This window comes from Mustelus asterias, chromosome 6, assembly GCF_964213995.1.
Source record: "Mustelus asterias chromosome 6, sMusAst1.hap1.1, whole genome shotgun sequence".
Classification (NCBI taxonomy): Eukaryota; Metazoa; Chordata; class Chondrichthyes; order Carcharhiniformes; family Triakidae; genus Mustelus; species Mustelus asterias.
The window spans coordinates 35199772-35220263 of record NC_135806.1 but is presented as its reverse complement, the minus strand read 5'-3'; the positions used below and the strand labels follow the sequence as shown (position 1 = coordinate 35220263).

General features: G+C 47.2%; 1 protein-coding gene across 1 annotated transcript in view; it reads right to left on the bottom strand.

Moving 5' to 3' along the window:
* The window catches only part of LOC144494647 (paladin-like), a 240313-nt gene that overhangs the window by 127593 nt on the left and 92228 nt on the right, over window positions 1-20492 (bottom strand). Inside the window, exons 9-11 of the mRNA XM_078213851.1 lie at window positions 14518-14622; window positions 11028-11123; window positions 9013-9147 (exon numbers count right to left, since the gene is read on the bottom strand). Of these exons, the coding sequence (XP_078069977.1) occupies window positions 9013-9147; window positions 11028-11123; window positions 14518-14622 (336 nt within the window). The remainder of the gene's footprint in view (window positions 1-9012; window positions 9148-11027; window positions 11124-14517; window positions 14623-20492) is intronic.

Here is a 20492-nt window from a genome sequence, read left to right as displayed (position 1 = left end):
AGCAGACAGGAAAGTGGAATTAAGGTCACAATCAGATCAGCCATTATCTTATCGAATGGCAGAGCAGATCTGAAGGGCCAAATGGTCTATTCATGGTCCTATTTTTTATGTTCTTATGTTCATCAGTGTGTTCGCAGTCTTGGTGTAAGATTTTACCTGAGATGATCTTCCAACCATGTGTTCATGCCGGCACTAAAACTACCTCCTGACACCTCCATTACATTCTCGACTTTGCCACTGTCTCAGCTTATCAGCTGCTGAAGCCTTCATTCATGCCTTTGTGTGGTGAACCATCGTTGGTTCCCACTGGATAGTACTGAGCCAGGGTCTGGCCAGTACTACAAGGATGTACATACGTTACTGTTGGGTTGTGCTACTTGTTGCTGTTGGGGTTAGGGTGGGGTTGTTACACCTTTGTATTGTAGTGTTGTGGTACATCCCAGTCGGGCTCCGCCTCCTGGGAGACGTATAAAAGTCCCTGCTCTGGCTGGGGCCCCTCAGTCTGGGATCGTGTATATAATTATTGGCTGCTTCATTACAGTAAATAAAAGCCTTTATTTCCCGAGCATCTAGCCTCGTGTTTGATAACACGCATCAATTTTATTTACTGTTGTTAAACTCTCGTCGGAAAAAAAAAGAGAGTATGGAGCAGATCCTGAAGCCGGAACGCCTTACATAAGATCCATGTGCGGTGGGCGCCTCTAACACCTTCGACCACTGGCTGAAGTGCTTCGAAGACTACCTGGGAGGCCTCCGCAGCGGTCACCACAGATGATGACAGACTCCGGGTCCTCCATGCGAGAGTAAGCGACACTGTCTACCTCGCGATCCGTGCGGCCACCGATTATACAAAGGCCCTCGAGCTTCTGAAGAAGCGTTATATCAAACCGCCCAATGAAATACATGCTCGTTACCTCTTAGCCACTCGACGACGGCAGTCTGGCGAAACGATGGAGGAATATGCGAACGGGCTCCTACAGCTAGCCAGGGGCTGTAACTGCAAAGCTGTGTCGGCTGAGCAGAGCATGAACGACCTCGCCCGAGATGCGTTTGTGGCGGGAGTCGGATCGTCGTACATTCAACTTAAACTATTGGAGAAAGGTAACCTTGACCTTACCCAGGCAATCGAGCTAGCAGAGATGCTGGAGACGGCCTCCAAAAGCTTAGTATTGTATCCGGAAGACCACGTGGAGACAACGTGGTAGGAACAATCGCCAATCCCTCCTCGTCCCTCGGGTTCGAAATGCTGCGTAATGGCGTGCTCACACTCGGGCCAGACGATGTCAGCAGCTCCGGGCGGCCCGCGGTGTTACTTCTGTGGGGGAGCGAAGCATACTCGGCAACGGTGTCCTGCTAAGGCTGTGTTGTGCTCCGCCTGCGGTAAGAAGGGGCAGTATTCGAAAGTGTGCCGATCTAAATCTAGGAACGGCAGTGCGGCCTGCGATTCTTCAGAGCTCGGCTCTTCGTCATCGAAATCATCGAGGGGTTTGTCCACGTGCGAGGCCAGGACGACGCCATTACGGTCGACGGAGTCGGAGGTGTGTGACCACCAGGGGTCGCTGAGTTTGGCGCCATCACCCACGTGCGACTTATGGGAGCGGCCATGTTGGTTGGCACCGACCGCGAACGACCAGCAGGGGTCCTCCTCATCGATTTCAGCTGCCTGCAGTGACACTCAGGAACCAACGGTGGCGTCGATCATCCTGGACCAGGCCAAGCCTCATAGACTTGACAAGTCTATGATGAATATCCAGGTAAATGACCACGTGATTTATTGTCTGTTTGACAGCGGGAGCACTGAGAGCTTTATCCACCCAGACACTGTGAAGCGGTGTGGACTCCGGATTCAACCTGCCAAACAGACAATCTCTATGGCATCGAGGTCCCGGTCTGTCACTGTGCTAGGGAGTTGCGTGGTAACTTTGACGGTGCAAGGCACAGTTTACGAGCGTTTCAAGCTCCTAGTGTTGCCGTACCTTTGCGCGCCAATACTTCTCGGACTAAACTTCATGGTCCACTTGAGGAGTGTAACCCTACAGAATGGTGGGCCACTCCCTTCACTGGCAGTGGGAGAACAGCAGCAGCCTCCAAATTGCCCAACGCGCCACGCCTGTAGCCCCTCGACGCTGAAGATTACCACACCCTCCCTGTTCCAGAATCTTGTGCCAGGCTGCAAGCCCATCGCGACTAAAAGTAGGCGTTACAGCGCTGAGGATTGGATCTTCATTAGATCTGAGGTTCAGCGGCTCCTCAAAGAAAGGATCATACAACCCAGCGCTAGTCCGTGGAGGGCGCAGGTCGTGGTGGTCAAGAGCGGGAACAAACACCGGATGGTCATTGACTATAGTCAGACCATTAATCGATATACGCAGCTGGATGCGTATCCTCTCCCGCGCATATCATAGAAATCATAGATCATAGAATCATAGAAACCCTACAGTGCGGAAGGAGGCCATTCGGCCCATCGAGTCTGCACCGACCACAATCCCACCCAGGCCCTACCCCCCACATATTTACCCACTAATCCCTCTAACCTACGCATCTCAGGACTCTAAGGGGCAATTTTTAACCTGGCCAATCAACCTAACCCGCACATCTTTGGACTGTGGGAGGAAACCGGAGCACCCGGAGGAAACCCACGCAGACACGAGGAGAATGTGCAAACTCCACACAGACAGTGAGCCGAGCCGGGAATCGAACCCGGGACCCTGGAGCTCTGAAGCAGCAGTGCTAACCACTGTGCTACCGTGCCGCCCCTGATATGGTCAATCAGATTGCGCAGTACCGGGTGTTCTCCACCATAGACCTCAAGTCTGCCTACCACCAACTCCCCATTCGCCCAGAGGACCGACAATACACGGCTTTTGAGGCGGATGGTCGCTTGTATCACTTTCTCAGGGTTCCCTTTGGCGTCACCAATGGGGTCTCGGTCTTCCAGCGTGCTATGGACCGAATGGTGGACCAGAACGGGTGCGGGCTACCTTCCCGTACCTGGATAATGTCACCATCTGCGGCCATGACCAGCAGGACCACGACACGAATCTCCTGAATTTCCTACGCACTGCATCTCGCCTGAACCTGACCTACAACAGGAAGAAGTGTGTGTTTCGTACGCGCCGTTTAGCCATCCTAGGATACGTGGTGGAAAACGGGGTCATTGGCCCTGATCCAGACCGTATGCGCCCCCTTTCTGAACTTCCCTTGCCTGCTAGTGCAAAAGCTCTGAGAAGATGCTTAGGCTTCTTCTCTTATTATGCGCAGTGGGTTCCCAATTACGCGGACAAAGCCCGTCCGCTCATTAAGTCCACGACTTTTCCCCTAACGCCAGAGGCCCGGTTGGCCTTCGATAAATTAAAAGCCGACATCGCGAAAGCCACGATGCATGCTGTTGACGAGTCCATCCCCTTTCAGGTGGAGAGCGATGCATCTGATTTCGCCCTGGCCGCCACACTTAACCAGGCGGGCAGGCCCGTCGCATTTTTTTCCCGCACCCTCCAAGGCCCCGAAATCCGGCATTCAGCGGTGGAAAAGGAGGCCCAGGCCATTGTGGAGGCCGTCAGGCACTGGCGCCATTACTTGGCGGGAAAACGGCTCACCCTGATCACGGACCAGCGGTCCGTGGCGTTCATGTTTAATAACACGCTGAGGGGCAAGATCAAGAATGACAAGATCTTGCAGTGGAGAATTGAACTCTCCACCTATAACTACGACATCATGTACCGTCCAGGGAAACTCAATGAGCCCTCGGATGCCCTATCGCGTGGAACATGCGCCAGCATACAGGAGGACCGTTTGCAGGCTCTCCATAATGACCTATGTCATCCTGGGGTCACTCGGCTCTACCACTTTATAAAAGCCCTCAACCTGCCCTACTCGGTGGAGGACGTCAGGTCCGTAACAAGAAGCTGTCGGGTTTGCGCGGAATGCAAACCGCACTTTTACCGACCTGACCGGGCACATTTAGTCAATGCCACTCGTCCCTTCGAGAGACTGAGTGTCGATTTTAAGGGCCCCCTTCCCTCAACAGATCGGAATGTGTACTTCCTCAATATCATTGACGAGTACTCTAGGTTCCCTTTTGTTGTTCCCTGCTCTGATACATCCACTGCCATGATTATCAAGGCATTCCGTGATCTCTTTACCTTGTTCGGGTACCCCAGCTACATCCATAGCGACAGGGGCTCGTCGTTCATGAGCGATGACTTGAGGCAATTCCTGCTCTCATACGGGATTGCCTCTAGTAGGACCACGAGCTACAACCCTAGGGGTAACGGACAGGTGGAACGTGAGAATGCTACAGTCTGGAAGGCTGTCTTACTGGCGTTGAAGTCAAAAAGTCTTCCAGTCTCCCGTTGGCAAGAGGTGCTCCCTGATGCGCTCCATTCTATTCGCTCCCTCCTGTGTACAGCAACCAATGCTACTCCCCATGAGAGGATGTTTTCATTCCCTCGGAAGTCTTCCTCGGGGACCTCATTACCGTCTTGGTTGACGTACTCAGGACCCGTCCTCCTGCGGCGACATGTAAGGGCCTGCAAGTCCGACCCGTTGGTCGAACAGGTCCATCTCCTCCACGCCAACCCTCAGAATGCCTATGTGGCATACCCTGACGGGCGGGAGGACACGGTTACGATCCGAGGCCTGGCGCCAGCAGGGGACATAGCAACTCCTGTCGCTCCCATACCCCCTGTAACAAACCCCTTAACTCTTGTTTCTCCCCCGGACACGGCGCGGGCAGCATCGGGACCATTGCTTAACCCTTTTACTCCCATGTACAGCTTGCCTGAGTCCAGAGGATGCTCGCCACTGCAGGGCGTGTCAGGACCCCATGGACTACCGTCACCTCAGGGTCAACCGGCCTGTGAGTCCGTGGAAGAACAGCTGGACGCTGCCTTGGGGAGAACGCCACCGTAAGTGCCTACTCCGGTGTCACCGCCGGTATTGAGGAGGTCACAACGACGGTGCGATCCCCCTGACCGTCTGAACTTATAGACTGATGACACTTTATTCTGTTTTTTTGTACCCCGCCGGCCTTTGTTCTCAAAGGAGGGGTGAATGTGGTGAACCATCGTTGGTTCCCACTGGATAGTGCTGAACCAGGGTCTGGCCAGTACTACAAGGATGTACAAATGTTACTGTTGGGTTGTGCTACTTGTTGCTGTTGGGGTTAGGGTTGTTATACCTTTGTACTGTAGTGTTGTGGTACATCCCAGTCGGGCTCCGCCTCCTGGGAGAGGTATAAAAGTCCCTGCTCTGGCTGGGGCCCCTCAGTCTGGGATCGTGTATATAATTATTGGCTACTTCATTACAGTAAATAAAAGCCTTTATTTCCCGAGCATCTAGCCTCGTGTTTGATAACGCGCATCACTTTGTTACACTATACTTAACTACTCCAGAACATTCTTTGCTAATCTTCTGTATTCTACTCTTTGTAAACTTGAAGTCATCCAAAACCCAGCTGCTGTGTTTTAACTCATAGCAAATCCTATTCCTCCATCACCCCTGTGCTTAGTGACTTACATTAGTTTGCATTCAAGCAACGTCATGACTTTAAAATTCTCATCTCTGTTTTCAGATCCTTTTGGCCTTTCTCTGTAATCTCCTCCAGTTCTACAACCCTCTGATATATCTGCACTCCTCTAAATCTGGCCTCTGGTACATTCCCAATTATAATTGCTCCATCATTGGTTGCCATGCCGTCAGTCGCCTAGGCCCCAAACTCTGGAATTCCCTTGGCTTTTCTCCTTAAAACCAACCTCTTTGGCCAATCTTTTGATCATCTACCTAATATGTCTATGTGGTTGGTGTCATATTTGGTTTCATAATGTTCTTGGGATGTTTCATTACATTAAAAGCACTTGACAGGTATAAGTGAAAGTTGCTGTTGCTGGTTGGCTAAGGAACAGAGATTGTGGCAGGAGAGAAAGACAAATGGTTTTGGTCTTCCCAATGTTTACGGAACCGACGAGGGAACGAGCTATTTTGGATCTGGTATTGTGTAACGAGGTAGGTAGAATTAAGGATCTTATTGTGAAGGACCCTCTTGGGTCTAGTGACCACAATATGGTCGAATTTCTGATTCAGATGGAAGAGGAGAAAGTTTGGTCCCAAACCAGTGTCCTCTGTTTGAACAGAGGGAAATATGATGGGATGAATTGGCTAAGGTAGACTGGGAGAGCAGGCTGGCAGGTAGGATAGCTGAGGAACAGTGGAGGATTTTTAAGGAGATCCTTTTCAGTTCTCAGCAAAAATATATTCCAGCAAAAAACAAGGATTGTAAGAAAAGGGAGAACCAGCCGTGGATAACGAAGGAAATAAAGGAGAGTATTAAAATAAAAACAGCTGCGTACAGAGTGGCCAAAAATAGTGGAGAAACAAGTGATTGGGAAAAATTTAAGAAACAACAAAGAGAGACTAAGAAAGCGATAAAGAAAGGAAGGATAGACTATGAAGCTAGGCTAGCAATTAAGATAAAAAATGATAGTAAAAGTTTTTATAAATATATAAAACGGAATAGAGTGGCTAGAGTGAATGTTGGACCCTTGGAGGACGAGAGGGGGGAGTTAATAGTGGGAAATGAGGATATGGCTGAGTCTTTAAATAAGTTTTTTGTGTCGGTCTTCACGGTGGAGGACACAAATAGTTTGCCAAATATTAACGATAGAGGGTTGGCAGCAGGAGAAATACTTAATACAATTAATGTTACCAGAGAGGCAGTGCTGGGTAGACTAATGGGACTGAAGGTGGACAAGTCCCCGGGTCCGGATGGAATGCATCCCAGGGTATTGAAAGAAATGTCAGAGGTAATAGTGGATGCGTTAGTGATTATTTATCAAAACTCGTTGCATTCTGGGGTAGTGCCGGTTGATTGGAAAACGGCTAATGTTACGCCGCTGTTTAAAAAAGGAAGGAGACAAAAGGCGGGTAACTATAGGCCGGTCAGCTTAACGTCTGTAGTAGGGAAAATGCTGGAATCCATTATTAAAGAGGAGATAGCAGGGCATCTGGATAGAAATGGTTCGATCAATCAGACGCAGCATGGATTCATGAGGGGAAAGTCGTGCTTGACGAACATGTTGGATTTTTATGAAGATGTGACTAGGGTGGTTGATGGAGGAGAACCGGTGGATGCGGTGTTTTTGGATTTCCAAAAGGCGTTTGATAAGGTGCCCCATAAAAGGCTGCTGAAGAAGATTAGGGCACACGGAGTTGGGGGTAGTGTGTTAAAGTGGATTGGGGACTGGCTATCCGACAGGAAGCAAAGAGTCGGAATAAATGGGTGTTTTTCCGGTTGGAGGAAGGTAACTAGTGGCGTGCCGCAGGGATCGGTACTCGGGCCGCAACTGTTTACCATTTATATAGATGATCTGGAGGAGGGGACGGAGTGTAGGGTAACGAAGTTTGCAGACGACACAAAGATAAGTGGAAAAGTGAATCGTGTGGAGGACGGAGAAGATCTGCAGAGAGATTTGGACAGGCTGAGTGAGTGGGCGAGGATATGGCAAATGGAGTATAACGTTGATAAATGCGAGGTTATACACTTTGGAGGAAATAATAACAAATGGGATTACTATCTCAATGGAAACAAATTAAAACATGCTATCGTGCAAAGGGACCTGGGGGTCCTTGTGCGTGAGACGCAAAAGCCCAGTCTGCAGGTACAACAGGTGATCAAGAAGGCAAATGGGATGTTGGCCTATATTGCGAAGGGGATAGAATATAAAAGCAGGGATGGCTTGGTGCACCTGTACAGGGCATTGGTGAGGCCGCAGCTGGAATACTGTGTGCAGTATTGATCCCCTTATATGAGGAAGGATATATTGGCATTGGAGGGAGTGCAGAGAAGGTTCACCAGGTTGATACCGGAGATGAGGGGTTTGGATTATGAGGAGAGGCTGAGGAGATTGGGTTTGTACTCGTTGGAGTTTAGAAGGATGAGGGGGGATCTTATAGAGACTTATAAGATAATGCGGGGGCTGGATAGGGTGGAGGCGGAGAGATTCTTTCCACTTAGTAAGGAAGTTAAAACTAGAGGACACAGCCTCAAAATAAAGGGGGGTCGGTTTAAGACAGAGTTGAGGAGGAACTTCTTCTCCCAGAGGGTGGTGAATCTCTGGAATTCTCTGCCCACTGAGGTGGTGGAGGCTACCTCGCTGAATATGTTTAAAGCGCGGATGGATGGATTCCTGATCGGTAAGGGAATTAAGGGTTATGGGGATCAGGCGGGTAAGTGGTACTGATCCACGTCAGATCAGCCATGATCTTATTGAATGGCGGGGCAGGCTCGAGGGGCTAGATGGCCTACTCCTCCTCCTATTTCTTATGTTCTTATGTTCTTATGTTTAAGTGGAGGAAATTCCTGGTCATACAATATATTGAATGTCAGACCAGCACTGTGACAAATCAGATACAAGCAAAAGATTGAGAGAGGTGATGGTGACATAGAGCTAGGTGGTCTCAGTATAATTGTGAAATCTGACCTGTTTTTGAATGATGTGGCTGAGAGGTCACATGTAGATGAAAGTCAACACCTCTATATATATATATATATATATATATATATACAGAATACACACAGAACACATACATGCCACACAACTCATGCACAAAATCAGCATTTATACACTGCATCTGCACATGCTACATATGTGAGGGGATCAGTTAGCTCAGGTGGCAGGACAGCTGGTTCATGCTGCGGAGTGACGCCAACAGCACAGGTTCAATTCTCGTACCAGCTGAGATTATTCATGAAGGCCATGTCTTCTCAACCTTGCCCTGAGGTGTGGTGATCCTCAAGTTAAATCACAGCCAGCCTCTGAGACTGTGGCAACATTTCATTTTCAGTACATAGGTACAGTGCACAAACTCAACATGTATGTACATACACAAATAGTGTTACGTATCTCCTTAATACCCCACGCTCATACATAGTATGTACACAGATGTTTCCCTGTCACTGAATTAGTCTAACTTGAAAACAGCTGTTTGAGTTCTCAATGAATGAGACTGACTTACTAGAACACAAAGTCGGTCACTGATGAGATTAGCAGGAGCCTTCATCTCCAATCTGGGCATAGCACTTAGTAACTTGTAGAAGAAAGGTTTCCTACGCATCCAAGTACTGAACATGACTGAGAAAGCCAATCGATACTGGAAATAGATAAAAGCAGTTCACATAAAAACATTTTCATACACTAAAGACACGGAATGATTAATGTCTTCCGAATCACCTTATGTTCCAAGATGTCAGCCTTGGCTTAGTGGTAGCACTCAGGAGTATAGACACAGAGAGGGACCTGGGTGTACAAGTCCACAGATCCTTAAAGGTGGCAGCACAGGTGGAGAGGGCGGTGAAGAAGGCATATGGCATGCTTGCCTTTATTGGACGGGGCATAGAATGTAAAAGTTGGCATATGATGTTGCAGCTGTACAGCACGATGGTTAGGCCACATTTGCAATACTGCGTCCAGTTCTGGTCGCCACACTACCAGAAGGACGTGGAGGCTTTGGAGAGAGTACAGAGAAGGTTTACCAAGATGTTGCCTGGTATGGAGAGTCTTAGCTATGAGGAGAGATTGGGTAAACTGGGGTTGTTCTCCCTGGAAAGACGGAGGATGAGGGGCAACCTAATAGAGGTGTATAAAATTATGAAGGGAATAGATAGGGTGAACAGTGGGAAGCTTTTTCCCAGGTCGGAGGTGACGAACACAAGGGGTCACGGGCTCAAGGTGAGGGGGGCAAGGTTCAACACAGATGTCAGGGGGACGTATTTTACACAGAGGGTGGTGGGGGCCTGGAATGCACTGCCAAGCAAGGTGATTGAGGCGGACACGCTTGGATCGTTTAAGACTAATCTAGATAACCACATGAACAGACTGGGAATAGAGGGATACAAAAGAATGGTCTAGTGGGCACATGAGCGGCGCAGGCTTGGAGGGCCGAAGGGCCTGTTCCTGTGCTGTATTGTTCTTTGTTCTTACCTCCAAGTCTGAAGGTTGTAGGTTCAAGCCCCGAACCAGAGATTTGAACACACCATCTAAATTGATGCTCCAATGTACTGATGGAGTTTTATACAGATGGAGGTGCTGTATTTTGATGAGAAATTAAACCAAGAACCTAGATTGAATTTTTCAAGTTGACTTCTAATCTTGAAGCTGGCTTCAATTCTGCATCAGGAACCCAGAAATGGCCATGGCAAGACATTGGTTGCAATCTTCCCAGAAAGAAGTCGCCTGCAGAATCCCCATCCAATTCAGTTTATTTATCAGTGTCACAAGTAGGCTTACATTAACACTGCAATGAAGTTAGTGTGAAAATCCACTAACTGCCACACTCTGGTGCCTGTTTGGGTACACTGAGGGAGAATTTAGCATGGCCAATACACCTAACCAGCACGTCTTTCGGACTGCGGGAGGAAACCGGAGCATCCGGAGGAAACTCATGCAGACACAGGGAGAAGGTGCAGAGTCTGCACAGTCACCCAAGCTAGGAATCAAACCCAGGTTCCTGGCACTGTGAGGCAGCAGTGCTAACCACTGTGCTGTAATTAAGGACGGCAGGCAGAGAGGGAAGCAGGAGGTCCAATCGCTCACAGCAATGTCCAGCCAGCATCTCCACTTCATTATCTTATTGTTGGTTTGTGACATCTGGGTGCATATTTAAGTTAGCTGCCATATTTTGCAACAATGGCTACATTTCAAAAGTAATTGATTGGTTGTAAAATGCTTTGGGACATCCTGTGGTCATTTCACTCCCAGAGGCTGCTATACATGTAAACTCTTTCTTTCTTGCTCCCAGCAAGTCTCATCCATCAAAATTTTTGATGCACCATGTATGTAATCCATCCTAAGCCTATGCTTTTATCTTTTATTTTTCCATCCTAATCCTATTCCATTTCAGGTGGAATCTCAGAGGCCTCTGTATCTTTATTGTTTGTGAATTAATTTGAGCATTCAACTTCTTACCAATATGATCCACACTATAATGTCTCGATCCATATTGAGATACGTATACAAAGTAATATTTCTGACCTGTTCATGGAGGTAGCTGTTGAAAGCAATGAGGTAAAAATATCTCTGAAAGATCTGGAAAGTTTTGCTGATCAAGTTTTCTCGTGAGCTGATTTCCTAAAACAGTGCGAGACAATTTTTCCAAATATTCATGTTAGTTTTGACAAAATTACACAATATGTTTGAACAGTTTTGAAGAGATTTCACTATTCATTCTTGAGGGCAGCTTTCTGACTTGAACACAAACTATTAACATCCATCAGTCATATCTCCAAGACCCAATATATACAAGGCCAAGAATATCACAAATAACATGCCAACATTATTGTATAAAGAATTAGTGCATACATTTCATTATATAAGCACTAAAAATACAGAACTTGATTGCCATTGAATTTCCGGAGACTTACTGCAATTTATTTTTCACATCTGAAAAACAGATTAACATTATCTGGAGGCTTGGGTATAGTCCAAAGAAAGTATGAGAGTGGGATTAGCAGGGGAGAAGATAAATATCAATATACTACAAATGCTGAAAAAGTTAACCCTATGTTCCTCTCTCCACAGTTCTTGCAGGGCTTGCTGAGTGTTTCCAGAATTTTCTGCTTTTATTTTAGCATAGACTAAAGAAAGATTAGGACCAGAGGAACAGAGTTAGACGATCAAGTCCTTTGAGCTGGTTACCCTAGTAGCTCTAATGACTACAGACTGATCTACCCTTAAACTGATGAACATGTTTTGAGGAGAATAAAGCCAGGGAGAATGGGAAAAACAATATGGATCTTGAAAAAGATCAAGAGACAAAAATAACTTGTACAGTGCCTTTCCCCACCTTGATTCCACCCTAAATACTTTATACCCAATGGAGCATTTATTGAAAGGCAGTCACTGTTATAATGTGAGGAAACATGACAGCCAGTTCGTACACAGTAAGGTCCCAGAAACATGAATGAGACAAGACCAGGTAACCTTTTTAAGTGATGTTATTTTAGGATTATATATTCATTGGCAGTACCCTAGGAAAGCTCCTTTGAACAGTGCCTTGGGATTGTTTACATTCATATGAGGAGGAAGCCGAGGGATCGCTTAACATCTCGGCCGGAACTTTACCATCCGCCAGCCACGGGAATCAGAGCAGGTGAGGGGGGGAACCATGGAAAGGTCCATTGACCTCAGGCGGGATTTTACGGTTTCAGGACGAAGGAGGCTATAAAATCCCACTGCTCATCCGAAAGACAGTGCCTTCAGTGATGCAACACTCCTGCTGTACTGCACCGAATTGTCAGCCTTGGTATTGTGCTCAAGGCACTGGAGTTGAAGCAATCTGCTGACTCAACAGTGAAAGCATCACCACCAAACCAAGGCTGATAGTGATAGTTTGTAACACTAAGGACAGAGAAATTGATATATAAATGAAGCATCTGAGCTATGAGGAGAGCTCAGGTGTCCTACGAATCTTTACCCTGGGGAAGGGTGGATTCAGAGGTAATGTTACTCAAATAGTCATGATTTTTAAGGGAAAGGGTACATTGATTCCTAATATGTTAGAGATTGCAAACATTGAGCAGGAAAGCTGTGTAGACAGTTTAGATTTACACAGAAGGAAGTGAATGCTGAAATAGACTGGCCAGGGAGGCAAATAGTACAGAAAGGTTGGAAGGATATTTGAGGTAATTAAGTTTTTGGAGCTGGCCAGCAATCTTTTCTAGTGCTGTATTTTCCCCATGTTGACATATTATCTCATACTGCATGACAAACATTAATGAGTTCTCTGTTCTTATTCCAGTGTCTAATGGTATAAACAATTGTGGCTCTTTTCCATTATACAGTGAGTTTATAGCTTTTTCTTTAATGGAAACAACAGCATTCCCATGAGTAGCCTGTCATAGCACTGTCATGTCAAGCTCTTTATGTGGAGATGCCGGCGTTGGACTGGGGTAAACACAGTAAGAAGTTTAACAACACCAGGTTAAAGTCCAACAGGTTTATTTGGTAGCAAAAGCCACACAAGCTTTCGGAGCTGCAAGCCCCTTCTTCAGGTGAGTGGGAATTCTGTTCACAAACAGAGCATATAAAGACACAAACTCAATTTACATGAATAATGGTTGGAATGCAAATACTTACAACTAATCAAGTCTTTAAGAAACAAAACAATGTGATAGTTTGTAACACTAAGGACAGATAAATTGATATATAAATGAAGCATCTGAGCTTTAACCTGGTGTTTAACCTGGTGTTGTTAAACTTCTTACTATGTCAAGCTCTTTCACAGAGGCATAATCAGATTTTTTTAAATGGACAGAGATTGAGAAGGAGATATTAGGAGGACTTGTCCAAAAGCTTGATAAAATCAATGTACCCTTTCCCTTAAAAATCATGACTATTTGAGTAACATTACCTCTGAATCCACCCTTCCCCAGGGTAAAGATTCGCAGGACACCTGAGCTCTCCTCATAGCTCAGATGCTTCATTTATATATCAATTTCTCTGTCCTTAGTGTTACAAACTATCACATTGTTTTGTTCCTTAAAGACTTGATTAGTTGTAAGTATTCGCATTCCAACCATTATTCATGTAAATTGAGTTTGTGTCTTTATATGCTCTGTTTGTGAACAGAATTCCCACTCACCTGAAGAAGGGGCTTGCAGCTCTGAAAGCTTGTGTGGCTTTTGCTACCAAATAAACCTGTTGGACTTTAACCTGGTGTTGTTAAACTTCTTACTATGTCAAGCTCTTTCACAGAGGCATAACCAGATTTTTTTAAATGGACAGAGATTGAGAAGGAGATATTAGGAGGACTTGTCCAAAAGCTTGATAAAAGAGGTACAAAGGCAAAACTTGAAAAAATGAAACAAAAAATAGGAGCAGAAGTGGGCCATTTGACCCATTGAGCCTGCTCTGCCATTCAATGTGATCATGGCTGATCCTCTATCTCAACGTTCTCTCCCCATGCCCCTTGATGCCTTTAGTGAACAAAACCAGATAAAGCTAGAAACACTCAGCAGCATCTGTAAATAGTAAAGACAAATTGATTTTTCAGGTATCAATCTCTTGGTGAGAATTGGAACTGCGGGATCTGCCTCTGGATGCATAAACTGAGTGGGCACCTCACACACTACACTTAAATGAGGCTTGGCTATTGAAACAGAGTGAATTGTTCACAGCATCTTCTGGGCAATTGGTCTATCTACTTTGCCCTGGGCAATTGATCTATCTACTTTGTCCAGAGAGTGAAAATTCACTCCTTTGTATTTCATTATTGTCCAGTTTAATTGTACTGTTTTATTGTAGTGTTAACGTGAGCCTGCTTGTGAAACTAATAAATAAACTTTAAACTGTTTGTTTTGCTTGATAAACCTCCTGAGTTGTCCAATCCTGCAGTATGCTAGAACTATGACCCTCAACACTCTCCAAATCACAGAGAACTAGATTCTAATCCTATCTCCACAAAACAACAGATTGATTTGTTTCAATTTATAAGAGAAAAGTAATTTGAATTGTAGAAAATTACCTGGCTCTGACGTTCCTCTGAGAGCTTTTTTACTTTATCTTTGTACAAGTAGATCGTTTCCATCAAATCATGCATTTCTGAACAAATATTCACAATGCTGTCCACCTGCAAATTCAATTTTCTTAAAGTTATCCTGTTGTATTTACAACAGAACTTTCATTGTTCACCATATTAGAGGAGGACTCTTCCTCCTCAGTCCCCATCTTCCTTAAATGACAGTAATTGGCAAATAATGAAGAGACTGAATCGGACTGGAGGAAGGTTGGTGGCACAGTGGTTAGCACTGCTACCTCACAGCGCCAGGGACCCGGGTTCAATTCCAGCCTCGGGTCACTATCTGTGTGGAGTTTGCACATTCTCCCAGTGTCTGTGTGAGTTTCCTCTGGGTGCTCCGGTTTCCTCCCACAGTCCAAAGATGTGCGGGTTGGTTGATAGGCCATGATAAATTGCCCCTTAGTGCCAGGGGGATTAGGAGGTAAATATATGGGGTTACGGGGATAGGGCCTAGGTGGGATTGTTGTCAGTGTAGGCTCGATGGGCCAAATGGCCTCCTTCTGCACTGTAGATTCTATGATTCGAAGGTTGTAGTGTAGTTTCCCAGGATTCGATTTTGGAACCCTTTCCTTTCCTGATATACATTAATAGACCAGGCTTTTCCCAAACTGGATTCCACAGAGCTCTGGGCTTCTGTAGGAAACATCCAGGGGTCCTGCAGTAGATCTGACCTTTTGTAAATTTGAGAAAAGCAGTCCTTCCAACTTGTCCAATTGGCGGCGGTTTTCACCCTGCATTCACTACTGTTGGTGGACTGGTCAGCTTACCAACAGCTAATGTACTGAGAAGCCAGTCTCTGATTAGATGAGCTGGAAATAGTGGCAATGTGAGTATTCAAAATCCTAGGGAAGGGCAAGAGTGAAGGAGAGTCAGCAATGCAGTGAAGATGAGTAGACAATAGAGCTAAGCTGAGTGAGCAGCGTAACAAAGGCAAACAAATGTGCATGTGTGTGTGTGGACAGAGGCGTGAGTGTGTGTGTGTGTGTGTGGGGAGAAAGGCATGTGTGTGTATGTGTGGAGAGGGATGCATGTGGAGAGAGGTGAGTGTGTATGGGCGAGACAGAAGTGAGTGTGAATGTGTGTTTGTGTGTGAGAGAGTACATGTGTATGCATATATATCTGACATGAGAATCTAGTCCTCCAGTAGCTCCCCTAATATTAAACAAATTTGTGAACAAAAGAAGCAATATCATTCTCCCATCAAAAATCTCAAAAAGATGAGACATAACTGCTTTGTTAAATGAGAGAACTTTTAATTATAAAAAATGTATGCATAGAAACATTTTATAAATTTGTTTTTGTACAATGTTTGTACCTAGTGCGCAAAAACAATCAATTTTTTGTGGTTTAACTCTTGAACATAATAAGAATGTTTGTTTCTTAGGGTTCCTTCACGACTGTTGGGAGGCCAAAAGTGTTCCATGGCCGAAAAAGTTTGGGAAACCCTGACCTGGACCTGATGTACAGGGGGTACAATTTCAAAATTTGTGAATCAAATGAGACTTGGAAACTTTGTGAACTGTGAAGAGGATAGTGTAGAGCTACAAAAGGACATAGACAGTTGGTGGAATGGGCAGACAAATGACAGATGAAATACAAGGCAGAGAAATGTGAAGTGATTAAATTTGGCAGGAAGACCATGGAGAGACAATGTAAAATGAAGGGTACAATTCAGGAGCAGAAGGATTTGGGTGAACGGGTGCGTAAGTCACTTAATGTGGCAGAGCAGGTTCAGAGCACAAGTAATAAAGCATACAATATCCTAAGCTTTATTAAAAATGGCATGGAATATAGAGCAAGGAGTTTATGTTAAAATTGTATGAAACATAGGTTTGGCCTCAAGCGGAATTTTTCATCCAGTCCCAGGCCATTCCGACTTGGAAAGGAAGGACTTGTTTCCTTTAGAGCGTAGAAGAGCGAGGGGTGTCTTGATTGAAGTATGTTATTGTGGTGAACCATCGTTGGTTCCCACTGTGGGATTGTTCTAATGTTGTTGTTGGGTTGTTCTAATGTTGTTGTTGGGCTAGGGTGGGATTGATACACCTGTGGTTGTAACTGTTGTGGCACATCCCAGTCGGGTTCCGCCTCCTGGGAGAGGTATAAGATCCCCTGCTCGGGCGGGACCCCTTCAGTCTGGGATAGTGTGTTAAAGTTCTGATAGTTCCATTGTTAGTTAATAAAAGCCTTCTTTTACCGAAGCTTTGTGCCTTGTGTCCAATTGATGCGCATCAGTTATATCTTAAACAGTGAGGTGGACATTGAAAGGATGTTTCCTCTTGTGGACAAGTCCAGATCTAGGGGCACTGTTTTAAAATTAGGGGGTATCCTTAGAGGACAGAAATGAGGAGAATGTTTTTCTCTCAGAGGGTTGTTAAACTTTGGAACTCTTTGCCTCAGAAGGTGGTGGAAGTGGATCCACTGACTATTTTTAAGGCAGAGGTAGATAGCTTCCTGATAGGCAAGGCAATCAAAGGTTATCTGGGTAGATGGGAATATTGCACTCAACACAAACAAATCAGCCATGATCTTATGGAATGGCACAGCAATCTTGAAGGGCCAAATGGCCTACTTCTGCTCCAATTTTTATGTTTGTATATACTTTAGGAATGATGTGAAGGCATCAGAGAGAGCACAGAAAAGAATTGTTCCAGGGATGAAGAACTTTAGTTACATAGATAGATTGTAGAAGTTCGGACTGTCTCCTTGGAGAAGAGAATCCTGAGAGGAGATTTGACAGAGATATTCAAAATCATGAGGGATCTGGACAGAGTATTTGGAGAAATGCATTTGCATGCATTTAAATTGACTTAATGGGCTGCACGCTCAGCACTTCTCCCTTTACCACCGCGTTCGCCCATCCAGAATCAGCGTGAAACAGACATGCTCCACAAAAGTCTGATTTGGGCGCTCCAGTTAGTGAGGAGATAGGTGCTGAGCGTCTGACGGCTCTCTGCTTGAGATTGGGGGGGGGGGGGGGGCGGGTTTGCTGCCATTCTGCCTGAGATCAGTGAGGGGGAAGGGGGGATCCGCTGCCACTCTCCCTGAGATCACTGAGGGAGAATGGGGGGGTCCGCTGTCACTCTGCCTGAGATCAATGGGGGTGGAGGGATAAGGGGGTCAGTAATTTTGGGGAGTGTGGCAATGTCTGTGGGGGCCGGGGAGAGGCATTATGCGGCCCAGGAGGGATGTGGCAGGGGAGCAGCATTCTATCATTTTTTTTCCTGTGCATGCACGGTTGGAGGTGCCGATCGGAGCTGCAGGGTTCCAAGCACATTAATCCCCGCCCACAGGCTTGTGCAACGAGATTTGGAATCGCTGATATTTTTACAGGCATAGTGTGCCACCGATGTCTTTGCCTCCGAAAACAGACAGTGCAACCTGTTGTAGGACCTGGCACCTAGAAGCGGGGGTGGGGGCACCCACTCTCGGTGGCTGTCAAATTGACGGCCGCTCTGAACTTTTATGCGACTGGCTCCTTCCAGACTCTCAGCGGAGATGTCTGTGGTATCTCCCAATCAGCTATGCACACCTGTGGCAAGCGGGTCACAGAAGCCCTGTATGCCTGGGCTGGGCAGTATATCAAATTTAACCTGGACCAGGCCCATCAGGAAGCCCGGGCTGCAGGGTTTGCAGCCATTGCGGGGATACCTAACATACAGGCGGCCATCAACTGGACACACGTCGCCCTCAAGGCCCCCCCTACAGAATCCACGGAGATTCATCAACAGAAAGGGGTCCACTAGTGTGCGACCATAAGATGAACATTATGCTTGTCTGCGCAAGACATTCAGGTAGTGTGCATGACAGCTTCATTGTCAGGAGCTCGGACATCCCAGAGGCATTTGAGGAGGAGTCCAGGCTACGGGAGTGGCTCGTGGGTGATATGGGTTACCCGCTTTGGACATGGCTGACGATGCCTGTGCAAAGGCTTGTGACTGAGGCGGAGACCCGCTATAATGAGACCCATGTAGCCACCCGCGCGATAGTGGAGAGGGGCATTGGGTTCCTCAAAATGTGATTCCGGTGCCTGGACTGATCTGGTGGGGCCTCCAATACAGCCCTGTGATCTCTTCCCGCATAGTGGTCGTGTGCTGTGCCTTGCACAATCTGGCTCTACAGAGAGGTGACATATTGGAGGAGGACGTGGAGCTGACCAGCTGGGCGTCGCTGGGGAGGATGAACAACAGGAGGAAGAAGAGGAAGAGCACGCCGAGGAACACCACCCAGGCACTGGAGGGCTTGCTGATCAAATGAGGCATGCGAGGGAGACCCTGATCACCAGGCGGTTCAGTCGCTAGGGGTTTGTGTCTGTGGGTTCCATTTCCCTCCCCCCTGCCAAAATTCCTCCTATCTCCTGCAACATTGTCACACCAGAGTGGTGGGCCTGGGTACTCTGTGTTAGCGAGTTTTTTGGCAGGCAAGAAGGTGATGACGACTCGCTAATCACCATTATGATGATGCCCTGGTACCTGAGCTGCGCATAAATGTTGGCACCTGGGCGCACGTGTGTGTGGTGAGTAAGGGATCTGAACCCCCATACAGGACACTGGGGCGGGTGGGAATCGCTCGTGGGGTCTGGAGAATCAATGGCTTCCTTTCCTCAATGACACAGCATTGAGGGACCTCCCCAACTGACATCAACATGAAGCATCGTTCCAGCGATCAGCATTGGAAGACGATTCCTATTCGAGACAAGTTAGTCACAGGTGGGTGGTGAAAAAACACTTTAATTGCAATAAAGATGTTTAATTCAGACGTTCTAATGTTAAAATGTGTGAACAAAAAATGTTATTTTTTAAGTAGTGCAGCCCTTCGATCTCAGTGCAACTACAAGTTCCTAACCTTACATGGCCTACCACTACGTCTCAGTGGCTCCCCAGAATGTACATCGGAGGTGAGGGGGCCAGCTGCTTACCTCGCCCCATTGCCTGTGATGCACATGACGGGCGTCCTCTGGAGGCCCTGGACCTTGAGGACCCTGGCCTGCTTCCAGGTGTCTGGGATGTTTCCATGACACCCTCTTCATCCCGCTGCCCCTGAGACTGGGCCACACTCTGCAATAGCTCAGCCATGGCCCTCTGAGGCTGGGCCATATCTGTAACCCCTCAGCCATGACCCTCTGTGACTGGGCCACGTTCTCAATGGCTGCTGCCATAGCCTGCTGTGTCTCAGCGCTGTCCTGCTGGGTCTCCTGGAAGCTCTCGAGCCTCTCAGCCATGGGCCGCAGAACCTCGAGAATCTTGTTCAGTCCCTCAGAGGCCACCTGAGTGGGGATGGGAGGATCCGGGGGAGATTTGGGGGAAGATGCAAGATGGGGTTCATCGCTCTCCCTTGCTGCACGGATGAGGTCATTTACTTTTTTCCAGCACTGCTTCCGGGTTCGGGGGGGGGCACTGACCGAGATGGTGACTTCCTCCCAGGCTGCATTTCCATCAGCCCCCCTTGGTCTGCGTCCTCCTCGGGGGAAGAGGGTGTCCCGCCTGAGGTAAGCAGAGGCCACAGAGGGAGTGTTGCCCTGGGAAGCACACAAGACAGGCAATAGTTGGTCCGCCTGAAAGCTTTGGGACTCCTTCCAACTGCCTCGCAGTTGGTCCAGTGTGGTTATCAGCCCCTCCTGCATTCCCTGGCTCTGTTGCTGCATCTCCAGCAGCTGAGGGGGAAGTGATCTCAGAGGCCCAGCATGTAGCCTGGGGCCAGATGCGTCCTCGCCTCCGGCAGGGCCCCACATGCCAGAGGCCTCAGACGTTCCCTCCTCCACCCGATGTGCGTTATCAGATGTGTCGTGCTCACCAGAGAGTGACCCAGAAGCCTCACCACTAACTGGACCCACCGACGTGTCAGTATCTGGGATGGTGAGTTGTGAGGTGGAAGCTGACAGATAAACGGTGCCACCCTCAGAGGCCCCTTCACCCATATCCTCC